The sequence below is a fragment of the Schistocerca piceifrons genome, chromosome X (assembly GCF_021461385.2).
Source record: "Schistocerca piceifrons isolate TAMUIC-IGC-003096 chromosome X, iqSchPice1.1, whole genome shotgun sequence".
NCBI classification, from domain to species: domain Eukaryota; kingdom Metazoa; phylum Arthropoda; class Insecta; order Orthoptera; family Acrididae; genus Schistocerca; species Schistocerca piceifrons.
In genome coordinates, this window is record NC_060149.1 from 427,621,131 (window position 1) to 427,640,543 (window position 19,413).

Genomic DNA, 19,413 nt, shown 5'->3' on the forward strand with positions numbered 1-19,413 from the left:
ATCGACTTTTCTGTCTAGCAAAAGGAAAATAATCCTTTAATGACCCATCAACAATGATGTCATTAGAGCCTGAACCAAACTTGATATTGGGGAAGGACTGAGAAAGAAACCAGCCTTGTCCTTTCCAGATGAATCACCCCACCATTTACCTTAAGCAATTTATGGAAGCCGTGGAAAATCTAAATATGGATGGTCAAATGGGGATTTTAACTACCATCCTCTTGAATGTGAACCCAATATCTTAACCACTGCACCAATTCAGTGATTTTCTTATTAGTACACCATGAGTACTCTTGGAATTGCGTCAGTGGAAATCTTGAAGTTTTCGACATGACAGTATACATATTGGGAAGGCTTGTAGTTGATGGATACCACAATCAGAAAAGCAGTCAGCCCAATGGACTTTACTGTTGTCTTTATGTGACTGTGTGAGCAATGGCGTCTTGTAAGGTGACCAACTTCAAATGTAAATTGCATGCAGTTCTCATCACAACATTCTCTCGCCAACAAGTTGTGAAGGATCTTCAGACAGTTTCTCTCTTTACATGCACAGCTGCTAGAATAATAAAACTTTCAAATAAAGAATGCACATTTCTATATAATTTTACCATTAAAGGAATATGAGTATTTATTGTAACGTGAGAGTAATGGAACTTCCATGGAAATGGCAGTTCATATGTTTTGTGTACTCTAAGCTGTCCCTATAGACAAAAAAAATTGCTTACATGGAGACTTCTGTTGCGTTTTCCGCACAGGTACAACTTGTTTGACCATTCGAGTTTTCTTGACACGGCGCATTTCACGTACTTTTTCAGGCCTGCGTACTTGCACTTTGACCACTTTTGGCTCAATTTCACGAACATAATTGGCAGGTACAAAACCATCTGTGCCATCTTCCCTTCGGACATTCCACCAATCTGAATTGGTCTTATTTAACAAGAGAAGAACCTAAAATGGAAAACACGTGTCATGAAAAGAAAATTAATTTCCTTTCCAAAGTAATGTGGTATGGAGAGGAATTGAGAAGAAAAAACTACAGAATCACAATAATCAACCAGATTTCCTCTTGAGTAATACAACAAACTAAATGTTTGCTAGGTAAGTAAATGCTCTTACAGAAGGCAATGCCACTTTAATAATTACAAGTTCTACAGAATGACACTAAAACAAAGTATATGAGAATGCAGGCTTTCTCGGCAAATCTCGATGATAAAATCTTCTCGAGTTGACAGCCGAGTCAATATGTTGTTATCCAGCAGCGCTTCAGCAAGTTTCTTACTTTCCATCTTCAGGTGAAGTGTCGGGTTCATGTCTCATCCAGATCTTTATAGCCACTGGAACACGGGCTTCTCTGCATCCTTGGTGCCGGTCGGGTCAATCAGGCGTGAGCAGAATTTGCGCGGCGGCGTGGGGGGGGGGGGGGGCTGCAGGTTTTCTTCTTCTTCTTTTTTTTTTGTGTGGGGTTGAAGGGAGCTCAACTACTGAGGTCATTAGCGACCAGTCACTGTTGTTAGAGTACATGGAATCTAGTAAAACTCAAGGGGAGGGGGGGACACCAGAAAGACCTGACAAAGATGCAGATAAAAGAAATAAAAAGGTTAGAAGTCTTTGGACAAGCTAGTTAAAGTTATAAAACGCAGAACACGAGCAGCTGCTCGAGTGTCATCAGCTAAAATATCCGGTAAAGTAGATGGCAGGGACAGGACAACACGAGATTGACTAAAGCGGGGACACGACAATAAAACATGGCGCACTGTTAATGCCTGACCACAAGGGCACTGCGGGGCTGGGTCACCGGAGAGCAGGTAGCGGTGGCTAAACCGGCAATGCCCAATCCGCAACCTGGCCAGAAGGACCTCCTCTCGCCGAGATGGTCGGGAGGAGGTTGTCCAAGCTGTTGGGAGCGGTTTTACTGCCCGGAGCTTGTTTCCTTGGAGGGATGACCAAGCATCCCACCACAACGACACAAGCCTCTTACAAACATCCCCATGAACGTCAGATGACGGGACACAATGGGAGGCTGGCCAAGGCAGGAGAACTGCAGCCTTGGCTGCAGCATCCGCAGCCTCATTCCCAGGCACTCTTACATGTCCGGGAACCCACAGAAAGCTGACAGGAGAACCATTATCAGCGAAAGAATAGAGGGACTGCTGTATCCGTTGAATCAAGGGATGGACCGGATAGGGAGCTCCAAGGCTCTGAAGAGCACTGAGTGAGTCAGAGCAGAGTACATACGATGAATGGCAATGGCGGCGGGCATACTGAACGGCCTGATGGAGAGCAAAAAGCTCGGCCGTAAAGCTCGAACATTGGTCGAGGAGCCGGTATTTAAAGGTGGCGCCCCAACAACAAAGGCACAGCCGACACCAATGTCAGTTTTGGAGCCATAGGTGTAAATAAAGGTGTGACCGGCAAGCCGAGCACAAAGTTCGACAAACCGTGAGCAATACACTGCAGCCGGAGTACCCTCCTTCGGGAGTGAGCTGAGGTCGAGATAAATATGAACCGGAGCCTGGAGCCAAGGTGGTGTCGGGCTCTCACCCTCTCTGAAGGTGGTAGGGAGGGCAAAATCCAATTGTCGAAGCAGGCAACGGAAGCGGACTCCGGGGGGCAGCAGGGCAGACACATACAACCCGTACTGATGGTCGAGAGAATCGGCGATGGACTGGTAAGAGGGGCGGTCGGGCATAGACAACAGCCGGCAGGCATACCGACACAGCAGTATGTCGCGCCAGTAGGTCAATGGTAATTCAGCAGCTTCAGCATAAAGACTCTCCACAGGACTAGTGTAGAAGGCTCCGGTCGCAAGACGTAACCCCCGATGGTGGTTGGAGTTGAGACGGCGTAAGAGGGATGGGCGAGCAGATGAGTAGACAAAGCTCCCATAATCCAGCTTCGATCAGACTATGGACCGATACAAGCGAAGCAGGACAGTGCGATCCGCTCCCCAAGATGAACTACTAAGAACTCTGAAGACATTAAGGGAACGTGTACAACAGGCCGCCAAATAAGAGACATGCGGAGACCAACACAGTTTCCCATCCAACGTGAGCCCTAGAAACTTAGTTGTTTCCACAAATGGGAGAACAACGGGACCGAGATGTAAGGATGGCGGAAGGAACGCTTTATATCGCCAAAAGTTGATACAAACCGTCTTCTCTTCAGAGAACCGGAAGCCATTTGCCACACTCCATGAGTATAGGCTGCCTAGACAACGCTGAAGGCAGCGCTCCAGGAGGCATGTTCTCTGGGCACTGCAGTAGATCGTGAAGTCATTGACAAAGAGAGAGCCTGAGACATTAGGTGGAATGCAATCCATAATTGGATTGATCGCGATGGCAAAAAGGGCTACGCTCAAGACAGAGCCCTTAGGCACTCCGTTCTCCTGGAGGAAGACGTCGGACAATACGGAACCCACACGTACCCTAAACTTTCGATCCGTTAAAAAGGAATCAATAAAAAGGGGCAGGCGACCGTGTAGGTCCCACCTGTGCATAGTGCGGAGGATACCTCCTCTCCAACAGGTATCATAAGCCTTCTCCAAATCGAAGAACACGGCTACCGTTTGGCGCCTTCGAAAAAAGTTGTTCATGATGAATGTCGACAAGGTCACAAGGTGGTCAACAGCGGAGCGGCGGCGACGAAAGTCACATTGGACATTGGTAAGTAGCCGTCGAGATTCAAGAATCCAGACTAACCAAGCATTAACCATGCGCTCCATCACCTTACAGACACAGCTTGTAAGAGAAATGGGGCAGTAACTAGAAGGAAGGTGTCTATCCTTCCCGGGTTTGGGTATAGGAACAACGAAGGCGTCACGCCAACGCATGGGGACCTGACCTTCGGTCCAGACGCGATTGTAGGTACGAAGAAGGAAGCTTTTGCCCGCCGGAGAAAGGTGTGCCAGCATCTGAATGTGAATGGCATCTGGCCCCGGAGCAGAGGACCGGGACAGTGCAGGCGCACATTTGAGTTCCCGCATAGTAAAGGGGGCATTATAAGTTTCCAGATTCAGCGAGTGGAAGGAAGGTCGCCGAGACTCTTCTGCCTCTTTCCTGGGAAGGAAGGCAGGGTGGTAATGGGCGGAGCTTGAAACCTCCGCGAAAAACCGGCCGAAGGCGTTGAAGACAGCCACAGGATCAACGAGGACCTCATTACCTGAGGTCAGGCCAGGTACCGAGGAGTGGGCCTTAATGCCCGACAGCCGGCGCAGGCCACCCCATACGACAGAAGAGGGAGTAAAACTGTTAAAGGAGCTGGTGAAAGAGGCCCAACAAGCTTTTTTGCTGTCTTTGATGACTCTACGGCATTGCGCTCGGAGTCGTTTGTATCCAATACAATTCGCCAATGTAGGATGGCGGCGAAAGGTGCGTAAAGCACGTCGTCGAGCACGGATAGCATCTCGACAAGCCTCGTTCCACCAGGGGACGGAAACGCGACGTGAAGAAGAGGTAGTACGAGGAATGGAACGTTCGGCAGCATTGATGATAACAGCCGTGAGGTATTCGACCTGACTGTCACAACTGAGAAAATCGTGGTCCGGAAAGGTTGCCAGGGAGAAGTAAAGTCCCCAGTCAGCTTTCGGTATGTTCCAGCTCGAAGGACGTGGGGATGGGGTGTGGTGCAGGAGACGAACGACACAGGGGAAGTGGTTGCTCAAATAGGTGTCAGAAAGAACATACCACTCGAACCGACGGGCAAGAGTGGTAGAACAGATCGAGAGGTCCAAGTGGGAGTAGGTATGAGTAGAGTCCGAGAGGAAAGTCGGGGCGCCAGTATTGAGGCAGACAAGATTGAGATGGTTGAAGACATCCGCCAAGAGTGAGCCTCTTTGACAGGATGCAGGAGAGCCCCAGAGGGGATGATGGGCATTGAAGTCGCCAAACAATAAAAATGGCGGGGGAAGCTGAACGATCAGGTGCATCATGTCAGCCTGACTAACAGCAGATGACGATGGAGAGTAGATGGTACAAACTGAAAAAGTAAAAGCAGAAAGAGTAATACGGACAGCTATTGCTTGGAGTGGGGTGGTCAATGGGATGGGATGGTAATAGACATCGTCCCGAACGAGCAACATGACCCCACCATGAGCTGGGATACCGTCCACAGGGGTGAGGTCATACCGCTCCGAGGTATAGTGGGTAAAGGCAATACGGTCAGTCGGGCGCAACTTGGTTTCCTGGAGACCAAGGACGAGCTGACAGTGCAGGCGGAGGAGCAGTTGTAATTCCTCCCGATTAGATCGAATACCTCTTATGTTCCAATGTAACAAGGCCATCGCTAGTCAAAAAAGAGGGGGAACGAGACGTGGGAAGAGCTGGTCACCTCGACGGCCGCAGAGGGCCAGGTTTCGCGGGAACAACGCTACAACCGGTGGGAGGCGGATCCTGTTCCATCGAGTCGTCACCAGCTGCGGCCGCTGTCCCTGGTTGTGTAGGAGGGGCAGCATCATTTGCCGACGAGAGGCCAGATGAGCGCCTGGCAGCAGAGCGTCCCGGCGAAACTGAGGACGGCCGGGAGCAGCGACTCGCGGATGGAGCGTCAGACGAAACGCGCCGGGGTGGAGAGGGGGATAGAGACTTCTTCTTGGAGGCCTTCTTAGAAGTCCGAGGAGGCACAGGGATGGTGGGCTGGACCCGAAGAAGGTCCTCACGCGCGGAGTCCGTTTTGGAATGCCAGAACGTTTCCCCGATGGACGCCTGAGAAGAGGATCGCTTCTCAGGTGGTGGGGGGGGGGGGGGGGGGGTGGGGGGTGAGGATACCGCGGAAGGAGTGGACGCAACTGAGGCAAACGAAGTGGTCAACGGCACGGGATGGAGGCAGTCATGCTTCTTCCTGGCCTCAGAATAAGAGAGCCGATCCAAAGTTTTGAGTTCTTGTATCTTCTTCTCCTTCTGATATGCGGGGCAGTCTGAGGATCTAGGCGAGTGGATGCCAGGACAATTAACGCACCGAGGTGGTGGGGTGCATGTATGTTCCTCACAAAGAGGACGTCCACAATCGCCACAAAGGGGCTCAGCCTCACACCGTGATGACATGTGCCCAAAGTGCAAACACCGAAAACAGTGCATAGGAGGCGGGACGTAAGGTCACACGTCGCACCGGTAGCACATCACCTGTACCTTCTCCGGGAGAACGTCCCCCTCGAAGGCGAGGATAAAGGGCCCGGTGTCGATGCGATGGTCTTTGGGGCCGCACTGGACTCACCGGGCGAAATGCACGCCTCGGCGCTCCAGGTTGGCCCTGAGCTCCTCATCAGAATGTAGCAGGAGGTCACGATGAAAAATAACCCCCTGTATCCTATTTAGTGCCAGATGCAGGACAATGGACACTGGGATGTCCCCTAGGTGGTTGCACGCCTGGAGCGCCGCCGACTGTGTCGCGGAGGTGGTCTTTATTAGAACGGACCCCGAACGCATCTTACTGAGAGCCTCGATTTCCCCGAAGATGTCCTCAATGTGCTGAACAAAAAACATGGGCTTGGAGGTGGCGAACGTCCCCCCCATCGGTTCGAGAACACACCAAATAGCGGGGGAAGTACTTCGCCCCAAGCCGGCGGGCCTGTCCCTCCTCCCAGGGAGTGGCCAAGGGGGAAAGGGCAGGAGAACCAGAACTAGAAACAGTACCTTTCCTTTTGAAAGACTCGGCCGCAGAGCGACCTGATACGTGTTGACGTTTCATCTGCGAAACGTCCGCCCCGATACCACCCACTCCGACCAGGGGCTCTCCCCACGGGCGCCACCCAGCCTCAGCAAGGGCCACCTGGCAGGATGACCGTTGCCGGGAGTCCTGATGCCCCAAGGAGACGGGCATCTACTCCTTGGCAGACGTGGGGAGGGTGCAGCTCAGGTATCGGCAGTACGATCCCTGTGTTGTCAGGGGGCTACAACCTAGAGGGTACATGACGACCCCACCACAACGGGCTGGCTACCGTGCTGGATTTCTGGTGCCATGGTAAGTCCATCATGATCGTAGGTGGAGATGGGGACGCACTATTGGCGTAACTTGTACAACCCATCAGGCGTTTAGGACCAATTTGAGGAATAGTGGGTATGGTTACAACGCCGGTACAATGCTGAGTGCAAAGGTTTTAGTGCACTGAGGACCAGTGGTACACCACATAAGGCGTCCTTCCCCAAAAGGCTCGTACTTCTGTAGAATTTTGAAAAATGGAGGTCAAACCCCAAGGGGGACCATCACATGGAAGGTCGAAACGGTTGGAACTCCTTTTAGTCGCCTCTTACGACAGGCAGGAATACCTCGGGCCTATTCTTACCCCGGACCCGCAGGGGGTGGAGCTGCAGGTGCCAGGTCTTGGCGTCTTGTCTCGGTGTGGCCTATTTATTCCATCTACCACCACCGACCTGCCTCCATCAGAGTGCTCTTGTCTCATTCTTCGTGGAACACAACATTATAAAGAATGAGACGAGAGCGAACCGATGGAGACAGGTTGGTGGTGGCAGATGGAATAAACAGGCCGCACTGAGATGAGACGCCAGGACCCGGCACCCACGGCTCCCCCCCCCCCCCCTTTCCCCACACGCTGCTGCACCGATTCCGCTTGTGCCTGATTGGCCTGACCAGCGCTGAGGATGCAGAGAATCCCGTGGTACACCAGCTATAAAGATCCAGATGAGACGTGAACCCGACACTTTGCCTGAAGATGGCAAGTAAGATACTTGCTGAAATGTTGCTTGAGAACAAGACACTGACTCGGCTGTTAACCCGAGAAGATTTTATCAAAAACAAAGTATGGTACACATTCTCTAAAACAAAAGAATCTTACATTTTTCCTCTTTAACTTTGTTTCTAAATACTGTTTTGGTGTTACTACTCACTTCATATGTTTTTGTATAATTATGTATTTACTAAACAGATCCTTAAATTCAGCACTAGCTTCAACTACTTCTAGCACAGTGCACAGTATTTATCTACTCAAATCACAAAAACTCCCATCAAAATACAATATGTATCGTAACGCAAGTTGTGTTATGGCAGTACCTTTTATTTTTCCTAAATCTGCAGCAGCTGAAAGTGAAGCATTATTAATTTAATTTTACACTGATCCATGATGAGCAATTTTACACAATGGTGATAACACTTATACTTGAAAGGGTCATACTTCAGCTACTGGAGATAATCGTTTGCAGGTTCCTTGACATTTTTAGCCAAGGTTCTGTTTAACATGGAACATCCAAGGAAACATGGTAATCTGTAAGCAACTCTTTTGGTTTATGTGGCCATTCCAACCTGGCCCCTACAACCTATCAAGTATGTTGGTGCATCGTAATGGAAAATGAGAGGGCACCACAGTATGGACTACCACTGGGTCTCATCTTTGTGAGCTTTAATTTATACCCATTAACAGTAATTACCTCAGGGAATCTACAGATGCCCCATGATTATTTCCTTTCCTTGTTACCACCAATCTTTTTTGTAGAAAAGATGTATGTTTTTTTGCCTTGCTCTTTCATCTATAATGTCGATGACTAGCCAGGTACAAAGTGTGGTTACTAGTATGTTGATCCACGATTCTCTCCCAGTGGATTTGGATAAAAGTGGTTTACAACATCTCTCACTTGAACTGCATAAAATATTGTTTCTTTTAGATGTATATTATTATTATTTCTTTCCTTTCTCAGACATTACGCCTGGTTAAAAATGGAAAGTGACGTGGACCTTGATCAAGCCTGACTTCCTTTTAACTGTACGGTATATGTTACATTGCATTTCCTTTTATTATTATTTCCTATTTATTTATTTCTTGTCTCAGACGTTATGTCTGGTTAAAAATGGCAGGTGACACGGACCTTGATCAAGCGTGACTTCCTTTTAACTGTACGGTATATGTTACATTGCATTTAGGAACTTTCAGGTAATTGAACAAGTGTCAATAATTACAGATTTCTGTAGTTGTATATATAAGTTTGGATGTAGCTGTATTGCATTGATGTACTGGTGGATATTGTGTGGTATGACTCCTGTAGTTGATAGTATAATTGGTATAATGTCAACTTTATCCTGATGCCACATGTCCTTGACTTCCTCAGCCAGTTGGATGTATTTTTCAATTTTTCTCCTGTTTTCATCTGTATATTTGTTGTATTGGGTATGGATATTTCGATTAGTTGTGTTAATTTCTTCTTTTTATTGGTGAGTATGATGTCAGGTTTGTTATGTGGTGTTGTTTTATCTGTTATAATGGTTCTGTTCCAGTATAATTTGTATTCATCGTTCTCCAGTACATTTTGTGGTGCATACTTGTATGTGGGAACATGTTGTTTTATAAGTTTATGTTGTAAGGCAAGCTGTTGATGTATTATTTTTGCTACATTGTCATGTCTTCTGGGGTATTCTGTATTTGCTAGTATTGTACATCCGCTTGTGATGTGATCTACTGTTTCTATTTGTTGATTGCAAAGTCTGCATTTATCTGTTGTGGTATTGGAATCTTTAATAATATGCTTGCTGTAATATCTGGTGTTTATTGTTTGATCCTGTATTGCAATCATGAATCCTTCTGTCTCACTGTATATATTGCCTTTTCTTAGCCATGTCTTGGATGCGTCTTGATCGATGTGTGGCTGTGTTAGATGATACGGGTGCTTGCCATGTAGTGTTTTCTTTTTCCAATTTACTTTCTTCGTATCTGTTGATGTTATGTGATCTAAAGGGTTGTAGAAATGGTTATGAAATTGCAGTGGTGTAGCCGATGTATTTATATGAGTGATTGCTTTGTGTATTTTGCTAGTTTCTGCTCGTTCTATAAAGAATTTTCTTAAATTGTCTACCTGTCCATAATGTAGGCTTTTTATGTCGATAAATCCCCTTCCTCCTCCCTTTCTGCTTAATGTGAATCTTTCAGTTGCTGAATGTATGTGATGTATTCTATATTTGTGGCATTGTGATCGTGTAAGTGTATTGAGTGCTTCTAGGTCTGTGTTACTCCATTTCACTACTCCAAATGAGTAGGTCAATATTGGTATAGCATAAGTATTTATAGCTTTTGTCTTGTTTCTTGATGTCAATTCTGTTTTCAGTATTTTTGTTAGTCTTTGTCTATATTTTTCTTTTAGTTCTTCTTTAATATTTGTATTATCTATTCCTATTTTTTGTCTGTATCCTAGATATTTATAGGCATCTGTTTTTTCCATCGCTTCTATGCAGTCACTGTGGTTATCCAATATGTAATCTTCCTGTTTAGTGTGTTATCCCTTGACTATGCTATTTTTCTTACATTGGTCTGTTCCAAAAGCCATATTTATATCATTGCTGAATACTACTGTTATCTTTAGTAATTGGTTGAGTTGTTGATTTGTTGCTGTCAGTAGTTTTAGATCATCCACGTATAGCAGATGTGTGATTTTGTGTGGGTATGTTCCAGTAATATTGTATCCATAATTTGTATTATTTAGCATGTTGGATAGTGGGTTCAGAGCAAGGCAGAACCAGAAAGGACTTAATGAGTCTCCTTGGTATATTCCACACTTAATCTGTATTGGCTGTGATGTGATATTATTTGAATTTGTTTGGATATTAAGTGTGGTTTTCCAATTTTTCATTACTATGTTTAGGAACTGTATCAATTTAGGATCTACTTTGTATATTTCCAATATTTGTAGTAACCATGAGTGGGGTACACTATCAAAAGCTTTTTGGTAATCAATGTATGCATAGTGTAGCGACCTTTGTTTAGTTTTAGCTCGATATGTCACCTCTGCATCTATTATCAGTTGCTCTTTGCATCCTCGTGCTCCTTTGCAACAGCCTTTTTGTTCTTCATTTATAATTTTGTTCCTATTTATTATTATTATTATTATTATTATTATTATTATTACATGGCTGTGTTGCTACGCAACTTAAGTCGTTTATAGTGCAATGTGAATTTATTGATCCCATACTGATAATTTCTTTGTATTATTATTTGCCTTTGCCAGTAAAATATTTGCTCCATAAATTCTGCTATATTTTTACCTACTCATCATTGCTCCTCATTTTAACATACCACACGGGAAATTGTTTAGGAAATTACATTCACCGTGCTAAAGAGTCCTGCTAGACACCACTTTAGAAAGCATTTCATTTTTGACTTCCATAATGTAATCTGCTAAAAGGTGCAACAGAAATTTTCAATGGCTTCCATCAACATTCAACAGCCCAAAAAGGCATCTGTTATCCTTTCAGCCTTGTCTTGTGTGTTTGTTAAGTTCTGTGTTACCACTCCACTTCTAAGTTTCCTCCAATCCTCTCACATCTCAAATATCTGTGCCATACTCATATTTTGTTGTGATTTCTTCACTGTCCTTCAGCAACATGGTGTGAGGCAGCCCATATAGCATCCAAAAATGAGGAAAGAGAGAAAAATATAGATCAAATAAGGCTGAAATATCAAACATTTCCAAAGGCATGATGAGTGGAAGATTCTTCTAATGCCTTCATGGATCTCTACAACAGTATGGCTGTCAGTTATAAGTCTAAATTATTTTACAGGAGCTATACATTACTTGGTAAAAGGACTTTTACCTCTTTCTTCTTCATATGCATGCCTTGGCCACTGAAGTCATATATACCCATGACTTGTGGAATTGCTCTTTCCTCTACTACTACTCTCTCCTCAACACGCTCAACAGGTTCTTCATCCCAGTACTCCTGTGGTACGAGGCGCATTTCATCCACCCACTCCTCTTGTTCCAGTTCGGGTGCAATTTCTGGTTCACTCGACAGCTGTAAAGCAAGAAAAAATATTCAGTTTACTGTGGTGTCATGTGGCTACAAACTGTGACCTATGTCCTACAATTTACAACACTTTTGAAAAGAGAACTACTCTGAATACTACAAACCAAAAATTAAAATGTATCAGTTGTTTCATTTATTGTTTACTGAAATTTTAAATAAAAATTTCATTGTTAAACTGGTGATTAACATTCATGAATTATGTAACTAATATTTTTTAGTTGTGGAAATAAGAGAAAGAAAGCAATGGCTGTTGTTTTGTGTGTAATATTTGTTGACAAACAAATTCTTTCATAATCTGCACTGCACTAAGGTGTTGAGCAGTTGTGATCACTATGTCCCATTTTGTGTGCTTCACAAATAATTTAAAAAACGCCTTCGAATATCAATTTTTCTTTAAAAAATGAAACTGCAATTCTCAGAAAATTTTAAATAACCAACTATACTGCTAGGTAAACAAAAATTCCCTAAACACCTGAAATCTGTGCAATAGAAATAAATTGACTGTTTTGCTATACTGTTGCCCAACTGGACTTTATAGAGATCACTCAGATGCTACATTCAAGATTTACACCTTCCCCTTTCCCCCGCGACAAAAAGACACTGATAACGTGAACAAGAATCAGATAGTGTAATAGAGGGATCTTTTGAGAACACAATAGAATATTATTAATTACTACTTGCTAGCCCTATCATGGCATCAACATTTAGGCAAATTACGCAGCATGAAAAATCACAAAATTACCTTATTTTGGGTAGATGTGTTCAAAAAATTCCAGAGTTTTGACCAAAAAATTTTTCTACTCTTAGCTTTTACTTATTGTCTATGGTCTCCTTCGAAATACTCTCGTCCACAATTGATACACTGCTCCCAACACCGTTTTCACTTCTAGAAGCAATCTTGGTACATGGATCACACCAAGTGTTGTCTGCAAACTTTCTTTTATATCATCTATCATTGCAAACCTTCATCCTTTCAATGGTGTTTTCAACTTCGGAAATTTAAAAAAAAATGTCTGGAGGGACCACGTTTGGAGAGTACGGAGGATGAGGCAGCACAGTGACTTCGATTTTTGTGCAGTAGTCACACAGTAACTACGATAAATGTGTGGGTGCGTTATGGTGATGCAAGAGACATGAATTGTCTCACCACGCTTCAGGCTATTTCCTTCTGACATTTTCTTGTAGGCACCACAATGTGTCCTGACAGTGCCATCAATTAACAGTTTGTGCCTGTGGCATGAATTAATGATGGACTAATCCTTCAAAGTCAGAGAAAACTATCAGCATGGCTTTGACATTTGACCTGATGTGACGAGCTCTTTTTGGTCTTTGAGAACCTTTCTCAATCCACTGTGAAGACTGAACTTTGGTCTCAACATCATACAGACCTCATATAACACAGAGAAAAAAATGAGCATACTCGACGTATATCATTCATTTAGACCCACATCTCATCACCAGTTAGGATTCTCTTAAGGAATATTTCTTTCTCATTTGTGCAGTCCAAAAGTTCTTCACAGATTGCAAGGAATAGGTCTTTCTGGTCTCGACTTATGAGCTGTTAGACGAATTTGGCAGCAACGCAATGCATTCCAAAATACTGCGTCAGGATTTCATGACATGATCCAACTGAAATGTTACATTCTTCTGCACTCTCTCAGTCAGTCTTCAACTGGAATGCACAGTTTCATTGACATTCCTGACATGAGCGTCGTTGGTAGATGTCGAAAGGCGTCCAGAATGACGTTCATTTTTAACTTCTGTCCGATCATTTGTAAACCATGTGAACCATTCCTAACACCAAGTATGGGTTAAGCACACATCACTGTAGGCTTCCTGCATCATGTCATATGTCTCTGTAAACGTTTCCTTGAGTTTCACACAAACTTTAATGCAGACGCATTGCTCCTCTAACTCTGCCATCTTGAAATTCACAAACTGTGAGACACAACATTCTACCCAATATAGCACTGAACAATAACCAACAGATAAACAACAATGATACTTCCAGCAATTGCACAATAAACACAGGTGTGTGCAGGGATGCCAACCGCATTTTGCTCCAACACACCACTGGTGCAAAATTACAAATGTTCTGGAATCTTTTGAACAGACCTCGTATAACACAGAGAAAAAAATGAGCGTACTCAACGTACATCATTCATTTATTGCAAGCTAAAACAGAATCAATATCCAGAAGCAAAGTAGTGTAGGAGTAGAAATGAAATGGAAGGCTATTTTAGATCTTAAGAAGAGATGGCAACTAACAGAGAAATTAAATCAAAATGGTAAAAACTATGTTGAAGAAAAAGAAAATAGAATCACTTAACAGAATTTTAGTTAGTCAAAGTATCAAATTTAATCAACATTTAATTTAGGTATTAAGAACACTGCTTTCTTCTTACCTCAAGTGTAGATATTCCTGCTTTCACAAGCTTCTCTGCTTGTGTGTTGAGACTCTGGATGTCACCTTTGTATGCATATAGCTCTCCTTGCAAATCACGATGCCTCTGCAGCAGAGCCTGAGCACTGGGTTCATCTTCACCAAAGTCAGTGGATGCAACAAGAGCCATCTTCTCATTTAACCAAGATTCAGCTTCATTTGCGTCAGTGTAGAACTAGCAAATACAATATTAAGAAGGCTTTTCAGTATTTCAAAATGTAAACCTATGATGCTACATATAGGGGGGAAAACTGTGTGTCATGTACCTTAAAGTTTCATGTCAAACTGTTCTTGGTCATTATTAGTTGACTTACAATAAAGGTGTGGATTTCAAAAAAGTTGAATGTGCTTATTTCAGCTTGCTCTGATTCAAAAGAAACTCTAAGCTTCAGATGAGGACATTCAAACAGACCTGTTAAAAAGAACTATAAATCTTTTTGACAGTGTCTCTGACCATAATTTAAATGGTAAAGATCTGTTAAATAGGACTAGAAATCTTTCAAAAAGAGAGTGTCTCTGACCATTATTTAAAAGGTACATTTAGTTTCTTACAGATTACTTTCTCGTGTGTGTGTGTGTGTGTGTGTGTGTGTGTGTGTGTGTGTGTGTGTGTGTGTGTGTGTGTTTGGGAAAAAGTTCAGTCTTTCCGTATAGCTAACATCTTAACTACACGTGACATTATGCAGGAGAATCACGTTAGAGGGCATACAGTACTGTTCATTAAAGTATAGGAACTTTTACTTGTGGGTGTTATTGAAATAACTGAAGGTTTAACAGCTTCTTGATACTCATCATAAAGACATAATCTTTAAAATGAAGAAAACTGCACCATGTCATTCAGGGGACTACAGACATAGGAAATGCAGTTGATATCATGAGATGGAGTCAAGGGCAGAACACCTGTAAGAATTACTGCAATTTCACAGTAATCACTATGAAGTCTTGATAACAGGGTGGCATGGTAAACATGCTGGAAAGCAACCACATGGCAGGATGATTCAGTTTGGATCCCAATTAAAGTAATTTTTTGTACTGCTTCGGTCATTCTTAATTAAATTTAACCCACAGAAAATATGAATTTAACAGAATGAACCAGTTTTCTTGTGCAAGGAATTTTGGCTCTGCTTGTATGTTATAGTTAAGAACAAACCTCTCATTCCGTTCTGCAAAACACTTCTGCATAATTACTGACTCATCCCGTGGGAAACTAATTAATCCTTCAGGATCATAATGTTGAATATAACTTAAGTCTCACACATGTTAGACTCTGCACAAATGAACCATACAGTTTCCAAATTTCACCACAAACTACATATAAAGACCAATAACCAAGTAAAAATTATGTGACTTTTACATAATGCAGTAAAGTCAACAGAATTAAGCAGAATCTAACACATAAAAACATTATGTAAAAATGACACATTTCACAGAGAAAAACGTACTTGAAAACAGAAATCATTTCCTGAAAGTCATTGTGTAAAATATAAATAAAAGAAAATCATGACTGGTAGCAGAAAAGTTATTTATAAACAAACCCATTGTTTTCACAGTTGCAGGCTATCACAGACCATTTATAATGGATCAAATTGGATCAATAGTATATTTTGGGAAAATCAACAATCTCAAATACTGATTTGTCAAAAAAATGTTACATTCTGGCAGTCATGGTTGATACTGTCCTTGGCAAATGCTAATCAGCAGGGTCAATTTTCATCATGGAGACTCTCCTTCAATGGTTGCACATGTATTTTGCAGTCCATAGTCCTAAAGTTACTGCTGAGCCATACCCACTGATCAAGAAACACAGTGGTATGTTTCAGCTGCACCTCCTTCAAAAATGGATTTTATTGTAATGTATTCACAAGTTCATTGTCATGATGTGGTGGTCTTACATGCCAAACATCCAGCACTCATAGTACCAATGGATTCTTCAATACCTTGATATCACCTTATCCATCATTGCACAATGTGCTCGGAACCACTACATCATGTCCCCGCCTACAACACCAAACTCGTTTCCTCCACACGGGTCAAGAATAACCTGCTGACAGTGATACAGGGCTCATGAATACAGTGGCTGGATTCAAAGTGTGGTGATGCAGCTGTCTTACTTCAAATTGTGTACTCTCATTGGCTATTACACAGTGAATGATGAACACGTAAATATAACTAATTGCATTAGGATATGCAGCAGAATACTGCCACCACATGTTGGATAATGTCTAATGTGAGAGACGTTATTTTACAAGAAGATTACTCCTGAATGATGTTTTACTTTATTTCAAGTAATCCTACAAGGAAGCTTAGCCTCTCCTAGTGTATTCATGTAGACCGACAAGAGGAAACTGAACATACATGATTGCAATGTACAATGTTCACATTCTGGTAACAGATGGTTATTTTAATGTCCATAATTTTCTAAGGTATTTCTTTAACAATAAATTATCTTTCTTGTCATCATCATTATTATTATTATTATTATTATTAAACAACTGCACGGAACTATCTAAAAAGTTCGCAAGCCATCAGTAATTCTTTCTCCCTCGATTTTGTTGCCTCCACAGCAATGGAAGAGGTGGTGACATCAGGTGCCAAAATTACCACTATGGAATAAATACTGTTTATACCCTTTTTTATTGTTTTATGCAAGAGCAGCTGTATTTATTGCTTTTCTCCTATTGTAAACAGTTTCAACCCCCATGGATTCTTTGTCAAGCATATTGCGTGGGAATCTATGTATCGCACATCCATAAGTGTATCAAATGACCAAGACATAGCATTTATCCGTGAACATGTATGGCACCTTGACTGAATCTGGCTGTAACTGCCGATGGCAATTTTTTGTGCATTTAAGAGTGTACACCGAAGTGACAAATGTCAAGGGATAGCTATATGCACATATACAGATGGCAGTAGTATCATGTACACTAGGTATAAAAGGGCAGTGCATTGGGAGAGCTGTCATTTGTACTCACATGGTTCATGTTGAAAGGTTTCTTGACTTTATTATGGCCATACAAAGGGAACTAACAGACTTTGAGCATGGAATGGTAGTTGGAGCTAGACATATGGGGCATTCCACATCAGAAATTGTTTGGGGATTCAATATTCCAAGAAACACAATGTCAAGAGAGTGATGAGAATACCATATTTCAGGCTTTACCTCTCACCATGGACAATACAGTAGCCAATGTCCTTCACTTAACAATTGAGAGTAGTGGCATATGCATAAAGTTGTCTGTGGTAAGAGACAAACAACACTGCATGAAATAACTGCAAAAATCAATGTGGGACATGTGACAAATGTATCCATTAGGACAGTCGGCAAAGTTTCGTGTTAATGAGGTATGGTAGCAGACGGCTGATGTGAGTGCATTTGCTAACAACATGACATCGCCTCCAGCACCTCTCCTGTGCTCATGGCCATATCTGTTGGACCCTAGACAATTTGAAAACTGTACCTTGGTCAGATGAGTCCCAATTTCAGTTGCTAAGAGCTGATGGTAGGGTTCTAGTGCAGCGCAGACCCCACAAAGCCGTAGACCCAACTTGTCAACAAGGCACTGTGTAAGCTGGTGGTGGCTTCATAATGGTGTGGGCTGTGTTTACATGGAAAAGACTTCAATCCCCTGGTCCAACTGAACCAATCATTGGCTGGAGGTGCTTATGTTTGGCTACTTGGAGATCATGTGCAGCCATTCATGGACTTCATGTTCCAAAACAATTTACGGATGACAATGCGCCATGCCACCAGGCCACAACTGTTCACATCTGGTTTGAAGAACATTATGGACAATTCGAGTGAACGATTTGACCACCCAAATCTCCCAACGTGAATCCCATCGAACATTTGTGGGACACAATTGATGGGTCAGTTCATGCACAAAATCCTGCACTGGCAACACTTTCGCAATTATGGGCAGCTGTAGAGGCAGCACAGCTTAGTATTTCTGTAGGGGACTTCCAATGACTTCTTGAGTCCATGCCATGTCGAGTCGCTGCACTGTGCAGGCAAAAGGAGATCCAACAGGATATTAGAAGAATTCCCATGACTTTTGTCACCTCATTGTATATTAGGTGTGTCTTTGGAGGCTATTATGTAGCTATTTCTACCCAGGGCATCCACATTAAATCATGTAATGTAGGGTGAACTGCTAGAAAATCCCAGTAATCTACTGAGGAGACTTACAAGTAGTGCTAATGGTAATCAAAAATAAAGTAGTTCAAATAGACCAAAATACCTCTCAAATCCATCAAAATAGTTGATATTTTTAGCAGACTTACAGGAGTGAAATGTGGAAGAGGATGCAGGTGTGGTTCTGCTGGAAGGCTGGATAGGTGGGAAGAGGGAGGTTGGTTATAGCATGGGGCTCGATAGTAATTTTATCTATAAACCAATGAGTCCTCTTTTAGTAAGTTTTCCAAATTTCTGTTGCACACGTATAATCAACTGGAATGATTGTTGTGTTTAGTAATATGTCTGCAATTATTCAAATGCTCATAATCTCATAATCTGTTTAAAAATTATCATCACAGAAATGCTTCAGTAATTAATATTAGCTAAAAGATGACACACCAGACAAAATTACTGTTGATAATTATTGAAATGTTTCACACTTCGTAACGTGACATATATCAATAGATGTACCTGATAGGCTTCTGCAGCATCTTCTAGCTGCTTCTTTCGTAAAGCTGCCAGTTCCTGTAACATCTTCCAGTGTTCTTGAAGGCTATCAATGCGGACTTGAATTTCGCTTGATGAAGGGTGCTTTGTTTCAATCAGGCGTCGACCTGCTTCACACAACTGCTCTGACTTTGGTCTACGTGCTTTCATCTCATCTTGAAGAACCTGTAATTTGTTTATCAATATTCTTAAGATTAATAATAACAGTGTCAAAGATGTCTAAATAACATCAGAACTACAAAAGAAAAATACCAAATATAAATTATGGAATTTTTATACATTTTTAAATTTAATAATAAATGCATACATATAGGTCTGATTTTGAGAAGTGGCATTCATATTCATTTCATCTGAAACTGAATACTGCAGAGTTGGGGCAATGTTTCAAGACAAAAAACTGCTATGAAATCGCAAATGTGTTAGCCTCTACAGCCAGAATCATTTAACAAAGGTTTCCAGGGTATACTGCCACATCATATTTCAAATTTTTAATTTATTTAATTTAAATTAGTTATTTTATTACAACATGACATTACAAAATACCTGGAAG

General features: G+C 42.5%; 1 protein-coding gene across 1 annotated transcript in view; it reads right to left on the bottom strand.

The window, feature by feature from the left end:
- The window catches only part of LOC124722947 (spectrin beta chain, non-erythrocytic 2), a 315,201-nt gene that overhangs the window by 172,504 nt on the left and 123,284 nt on the right, over positions 1-19,413 (bottom strand). The window contains exons 14-17 of the mRNA XM_047248111.1: positions 18,828-19,028; positions 14,142-14,354; positions 11,524-11,724; positions 726-948 (exon numbers count right to left, since the gene is read on the bottom strand). Coding sequence (XP_047104067.1) covers positions 726-948; positions 11,524-11,724; positions 14,142-14,354; positions 18,828-19,028 — 838 coding nt within the window. The remainder of the gene's footprint in view (positions 1-725; positions 949-11,523; positions 11,725-14,141; positions 14,355-18,827; positions 19,029-19,413) is intronic.